This window comes from Lagenorhynchus albirostris, chromosome X (genome assembly GCF_949774975.1).
Source record: "Lagenorhynchus albirostris chromosome X, mLagAlb1.1, whole genome shotgun sequence".
Lineage (NCBI taxonomy): Eukaryota > Metazoa > Chordata > Mammalia > Artiodactyla > Delphinidae > Lagenorhynchus > Lagenorhynchus albirostris.
Window position 1 is genome coordinate 71,287,211 of NC_083116.1, and position 6,861 is coordinate 71,294,071.

A 6,861-nucleotide genomic window follows, 5' to 3' on the forward strand; every position below is an offset into this window, starting at 1 on the left:
TCTTTTGTTGCGAAGCATGGACTCTAGGCGCACGGGCTTCAGTAGTTGCGGTGCGTGGGCTCAGTACTCGTGGCGCACGGGCTTAGTTGCTCCGCAGCATGTGGGATCTTCCCAGACCAGGGCTCGAACCACTGGTGGCGCAGTGGTTGAGAATCTGCCTGCCAATGCAGGGGATTCTCAACTACCGTGCCACCAGGGAAGCCCTCAGATCATCTTATAACACCCCTGCTGAGACCAGCTCAAAAACGGTTATGTCATAGGTCCAAGGTCACACATCTCGAACAGGGTGGAGTCAGGGCTGGAGCCAGACAAATTCAGCATTTTTCCCATTCTTCCCACTGCATCATGGCCACACCAGGAGCAGCAGGAACAGTCCACCCCACAGCCCAGGCTGGCCTCTCAGGATATGGCCCAATGCAGAAAGGAAAGCTCTCTGCACCTTTCCAACACTCTTAGATGACCTCCTCTCATTTCTCCTTTCCAGCAACCCAGGAAGGTGGGGATCTTGGTCCCCATGTGGCAAATGAGGAGACTTGGACACAGGAAGGAGACCGGAGGTCCCTAAACTTAGAAATTTCACATGTATCTGGAGGACCCACACTGGGTTGTCAACTCCTGCTAACACAAGATGCTATCGTCACCAACATTTCATAAAGAGAAGATCCTTTTAATACCAAAAAGGGGATAAAGGCCATAACTGCAGAATACAAGAACCTCCTTTAAGTTGAACAAATAGAGCTTTTTGTTTTCCTCCTTTCTCTCACATGTAGAAGCCCAGTGAATGGAAACTCTTCACGGACCAGCATCGGAAGCTGTGCTCCTGGCTCCCACCTGTCTTCCTCCACCTGCAGGCAAGTCACCTGCCAAGTCCTACCTATCCTAACTGCTGTGGCTTCTGGAATCCCCCCAGGCCCCTCCACTTGTGCTGCTCCTGACCTCCTCCAAGCCCTTAGTTCCCTCTGGCCTGGATTCTGCAGGTGACAAACTGCTTAGAGCAAGGACAGTCACATCTTCTGGCCACAGGAGGTGGGGAAGGACCTCGCTGCCTCACAAGTGTGTGTTTTGTCCATTAAGTTTGAGCTGAATTCAAGACCCAAGACTGGAGGCTCAGGTGACGCATTCTGGCTGAAAACTGGACCCCAATGCCATAGCCTCAGTCTCCCTCTCTCTCTCTCTCTCTCTCTCTCTCTCTCTCTCTCTCTCTCTCTCTCTCTCTCTCTCTGCTTTTCACTTATGAGGAGAGAGGGAAACTGCTTGGGAGAGGCAAGGGGCTGCCTTTTCCCTCTGATAATAAGAGCAGGGCAATAGGGAGATCCCCATGTAGTCTTCCCCAACCCTATTCCCCTTCTCCTCACTCCAGAAGCAACTGCTCTCATGGATGTGTGGTGTGTCCAGTCCCTACTTTAAACTTCTAGGACAAATAGCTGTATCCAAAACAACATGGTATTGTTTTGTGTGTGTGGTTTTTCTAATTTACCTAAGTGGTGTCAAACTATACACAGTATTCCCTAACTTGCCTCTTCCACCATTGGTCATTGGCTTTTCTAGATGTGTCCATGTTAAAATATATAGCTTTTAGTTCATTTGTTTTTAACTGTGTGAATATATCATTGTTTATCCATTAGAAAGCAACTGAAGGCAGTGTGAGGAGTGGTAAAAGGAGAGTCAGACAGCTGTGGGTTCAATCGTAGCACCTACCCTTGCTTGTTATGTCTGGCGAAGGCCTTTCCCCTTTCTGGATTAGCCATGGGGATGCCGCCCACCCCCCGCCCCTACAAGGGACTTGTGTGGTTGGAATGAGGCAGTGTCAGAGAAAACGCCTAAAGCAACACCCAGCACACAGCAAGTTCATTACTAGCAGTTCCCTTTCCTTGCCCCTGTTGCTTAGCAGGGAGGGGCAATAGTAAAGGACTAGAATTAGTGTGATGGATTGCTTTCAAATATTTTCATTTTTTAAGAAGGTTCATCTCCTTTATAGAGTTAACACGTTTAGCTATCCAGTCCACAATCGTGTGAGAGCAACTCCAGCCCAGGACGGATGAGCAGCAGTTCTTACCCCTGCCCTTGCCAGCTGCCCTGCTTCTCCTTCAGACCTCTCCCCTCAAAGCACCTGCTCCTGCCCTTCCCTCGGCCCCAGGCTTTCTGGTCCCAGGCTTGTGTTCAACTCCCAGAGCAGCTTTGCCGGGCCAGCGGGATGTTGGGGTAGGAACCCCGTGGCCTTGGGTCTAGGGAGTTCTGGTATAGATCACCCCTTGGAAGAGGTTGCTGCCGAGAACCGCGTGAAACCCTGACTTCCTCTGTGTAGCGCAGGTTCCAGACCACAAGCACCAAAGCAGAGGGGCAGGCAGCACACGGCCAGGCAGCCAGAGTACCAGCCCAGCCATGGTCCCCGAGGTAAGTGCCGCTGTCCAGCCAGGCCAGACCACAGCTCCAAGTGGAGAGCCTAGGACACTAGGGGAACGTCAGGACTGGCCCACAAGCCAGGGCCACCAGAGGGTTGGGTGAATAGGTAGAGAATGCAGGGGTTGTGTAGAAGGAGCACTCTGGACCGGGAATTGGGAAACCACCTTGGCCACTGACTTGTGAATGACCACAGGCGAGACCCCTCCCCTTTCTGGCTTTGGTGCCTCATCTGCGAAACGCATGAGGTTGAGGCTCACCCCTCACGGTCCCCAAGGCTCCCTTCAGCTCTGACTTGGAACTTTGATCTTCCATGCCGGACTGAATTGGCCCCTGGGAGGCCCTCAGCTATGGGGTGGTTTGCAGGGGAAGGGGGTAAGGAATGTTTCTAATAGAGCTTGCTGGGCAAGTCCCCGGCGGGTGGCAGGCTTCAGTGTAGGGGAGGGGAAGGACAGGGGCAGAAAGCATGTGTTTGGGGGCTGCAGTGATTTGTAGAGGGGCCCCATGGGGTGGGGGGCAGGAAGTTGGAGTCCCCAGACAAGGGCTGAGGAGGGAAGAGGAGGGCCAGTGACTAGGAGAGGGGACGGCGAATAGGCGCCAGGGGACGAAGGTGGTGGAACTAGGCGTGGCCAGGACACTGAGGACCATAAGCCATGAAGGAAGGGCAAGGAGAGAGGAGAGGGGGCCGGGAGGGCTCTGGGCACAAGATGGAAGCTCTCCCTCCAGTCCACAGTCCCTGGGCCGATGGGATGACCCAGAAGGGAGAGAGAGAAGCAGCCTTCGAGAAGGGAAGTTACCAGCCCAGCACCCAGGCCGGGCACCTGGAGCTCAGAGGGCGTGGTTTAAGAAGAAAGGCAGGACAGTTACAGGGTGCAGCCCAGGCCTCCGGGCCTGCCTTACAGAGGAGTTGCTTCGAGAAAGCCTCCTCAGACTAAATCTTGAAGGAGTGATGTTTTTTAATTGAAGTATAGTTGATTTACAATGTCTCAGGTGTACAGCAAAGTGATTCAGTTATGCTTACATATATATCTATTCTTTTTCAGATTCTTTTCCATTATAGATAACCTACAAGATATTGAATATAGTTCCCTGTGCCCTACAATAGGCCCTTGCTGTTTATCTATTTTACATGTCGTAGTGTGTATCTGTTAATCTCAAATTCCTAATCGAAGGAGTGACTTTTAAGGCCTTCACAGGCTCTGTGCCCTCCCTCCCTCCACAGATGAGTGAACGCCAAGAGTTCCAAGTCTCGGAGCTTGACTTCCTCCTGGAAAACTCTTCCTATGACTACGGAGAAAACGACAGTGACCCCTGCTGTGCCTCCCCACCCTGCCCGCAGGACTTCAGCCTCAACTTCGACCGGGCCTTCCTGCCCGTCCTCTACAGCCTCCTCTTCATGCTGGGGCTGCTGGGCAATGGCGCCGTGGCGGCCGTGCTGCTGAGCCAGCGGGCGGTCCTGAGCAGCACCGACACCTTCCTGCTGCACTTGGCCGTGGCTGACGCACTGCTGGTGCTGACGCTCCCGCTCTGGGCGGTGGACGCAGCCGTCGAGTGGGTCTTCGGCTCTGGCCTCTGCAAAGTGGCGGGTGCCCTCTTCAACATCAACTTCTACGCAGGGGCCCTCCTGCTGGCCTGCATCAGCTTCGATCGGTACCTGAGCATCGTGCACGCCACCCAGCTCTACCGCCGGGGTCCCCCGACCCGCGTGGCCATCACCTGTGTGGCGGTCTGGGGGCTCTGTCTGCTCTTTGCACTCCCGGACTTCATCTTCCTGTCCGCCCACCACGACAAGCGCCTCAACGCCACCCACTGCCAGTACAGCTTCCCGCAGGTGGGCCGCACGGCCCTGCGCATTCTGCAGCTGGTCGCCGGTTTCCTGCTGCCGCTGCTGGTCATGGCCTATTGCTATGCCCGCATCCTGGCTGTGCTGCTGGTCTCCAGGGGCCAGCGGCGGCTCAGAGCCATGAGGCTGGTGGTGGTGGTGGTGGTGGCCTTTGCCCTCTGCTGGACCCCCTACCACCTGGTGGTGCTGGTGGACACCCTCATGGAGCTGGGGGCCGTGGCCCGCAACTGTGGCCGAGAAAGCAGTGTGGACGTGGCCAAGTCGGTCACATCGGGCATGGGCTACATGCACTGCTGCCTCAACCCTCTGCTCTATGCCTTTGTGGGTGTCAAGTTCCGAGAGCGGATGTGGATGCTACTCATGCGCCTGGGCTGCCCCAACCAGAGGGGCCACCAGCGGCAGCCTCCGGCTTCCCGCCGGGATTCATCCTGGTCTGAGACCACAGAGGCCTCCTACTCAGGCTTGTGAGGCTTGGGATGGGGGATCCCCCTTTCCCACACAGCCCAACTCCCCCATTCCAGGCTCCTCCCTCGCTCACTCCCCAGACACACACTCCTTGGAGTGCCCGATGGCCCTGGTACTGCCGGGTCTCCCAGGGAGCCGCCCTCCTGGCTCTGGGGGCTGCCCCATCACTGCTCCTTAGCTGCACAGCCCCCATCCCGCCGCTTCAGAGGTGGCTGCCTTCAGGCCCTTCTTACCTTGGCCGCTCGGAACCCCACCACCCTCCTAATTCAGTAACTAGGCCTCAGCCTTCCCCGTATGCAGGGAGCATGAGGCAAACAGCATAATGGCAGCGGCCTTGGCCGGGCCTCCTGTTCTGCAGTGACTATGGCTGTGGTTCCCGAGACCTCTGTGTTTGCTCACTTTGATTTTTATGTCTAAAACTCTGCTTCAAACTTTTCAATAAACAAGCTAATCAGGACCAGGGTGTGTTAGTGCATCATTGCAGCCAGCCCTGCCCAGGCTCTGAGGATGCACTTCCTGCTTCTCCTTGTCTGGCCCTGGGTCTGTGCCAAACAATGCTGCCTCTGTCTCTGTCTCCCCTCCTCTCTGCCCTCCTGGGCACACCTGTCCCTCACAGGGAAGCACCCAGGGACATGGGTGCAGGGTAGGCAGTTAGCCAACCCGCTGGCTAGACACTGTCTAGGCATAATTTGGGGAAGGGGCCTTCAGACATAAATAAGACATAGTCCCTGCACTACAGAAGCTTAGGCCAGCAAGGAAAATGTATAGGTGACAATACCAAGCAGTCTATGCCACGAGGCAAATGTGCAGCACATGTTCAGAGCACTGCGGCTGGAGCCATTTGGGAAGCCTTCTTGAAGACAGAGAAATGAGTAAGAACTTAAGGGGCAAGTAGTATTTCCAAGGGCAAAGAGAAGGAAAGATGGTATTTCCAGGCAGATGGGAGGGCAGCAGCAAAGGCGGGAAGGCTGGAAACAGCAATGCTTATTGGAGGAATGATAACTGGTCCCAACTGGCTAGAATTAAGGGTTCAGGTAGAGAAAGGGTGTAAAAGACTGAAAGTTAAGTTTGGGATCAGGTGAGGGTATCATAGGTTACAAGGCTGTAGTGGTTATTCATGTTAGAGGTGACGCAGGCTCTTACTAAGGAGATACAAGTAGGACTGGAAAAAAAGGAGATCGGACGACTTGGCAGTCATTAGCACATAGGCCACCTGGAGGCATGTGTGGGCTGCAGGGAGCATCTTCCCATGGCTATAGCTGGGGTGGAAGTGAGTGGGGGAAGTGACCAGGGCTACTGAGGTAAGGCAGAGGGCTGGACCCTCCCTTTGCAGGGGTGGAACCACTGCATTGTCAGTTCTCCCTAATGAAGTCAGCAATGGGCCATGATCCAGTTTCACAGGCCAGCTGGGCTTTGCTAAGATTGCAGATGTGGCTGGAGGTGGGACTGGAGAAGAGGGACCCAAGGATTTAGCTGCGGGAGCGCCTACCACCCTGTGTACATACCCGATCCCATCTATACTTGTGCTTAGGCTTCAGTTTGTGGCCACTGAAAGAACACTCTCAGCATCTGCAAAATGAAGGAAAGATGGAAGGCAGATGACAGAATAACACATCCTGCCTATAAAAAAGTATCAGTGGTGCTAGACTAGTAAAGATGTTTGAGGCAGGCTGAAAAACAAGTCCCCAAATGTCCACACTCTAATCCCTAGAACTTGTGAATATGTTAATGTTACCTCACATGGCAAAAGGGAATTGAGGTTGCTAATTAGCTGACTTTAAAATAAGATTTTCCTGGATTATCTGGGTGAGCCCAGTGTTATCACAAGGGTCCTTAAAAGTAAAAGAGGGAGGCAGAAGGGGAGATAGTCAGAGAAAAGAAATGTCACTGGCTTTGAAGATGGAGGAAGGGGGCCACAAACCAAGGAATGCAAGCAGCCCCTAGAAGGTGGAAAGAGAAGGAAATTGATTCCCCCGCCCAGGGCCTCCGGAGAGGAATGCGGCCCTGCCCACTCCTTGATTTTAAACTTATGAGGTCTGCGCCAGACTTCTGACCTCCCGAGCTGTAAGATAATACATTTGTGTTGTTTTAAGTCACTAAACTTGTGGTAATCTGCTTTGGCAGACTGTTTTGGCAGAAACAGAAAACAAATC

At 53.9% G+C, this 6,861-nt stretch overlaps 1 protein-coding gene across 1 annotated transcript; it reads left to right on the top strand.

Moving 5' to 3' along the window:
- The first annotated feature begins 3,053 nt into the window (after positions 1-3,053).
- Positions 3,054-5,029, top strand: CXCR3 (C-X-C motif chemokine receptor 3). The gene is made up of 2 exons (XM_060137332.1): positions 3,054-3,270; positions 3,573-5,029. The coding sequence occupies exons 1-2, from the start codon at positions 3,054-3,056 to the stop codon at positions 4,709-4,711; spliced, it is 1,356 nt and encodes a 451-aa protein (XP_059993315.1). The 3' UTR covers positions 4,712-5,029.
- The last annotated feature ends 1,832 nt before the right edge of the window (positions 5,030-6,861 follow it).

Excerpts from the sequence above, each read along its gene's own strand:
- CXCR3 (XM_060137332.1), top strand. The coding sequence starts at position 3,054 with ATGAAGGAAGGGCAAGGAGAGAGGAGAGGGGGCCGGGAGGGCTCTGGG. Across the intron at positions 3,271-3,572 it reads AAAGGCAGGACAGTTACAGG|GAGTGACTTTTAAGGCCTTC; the intron begins GTGCAGCCCAGG and ends TCCTAATCGAAG.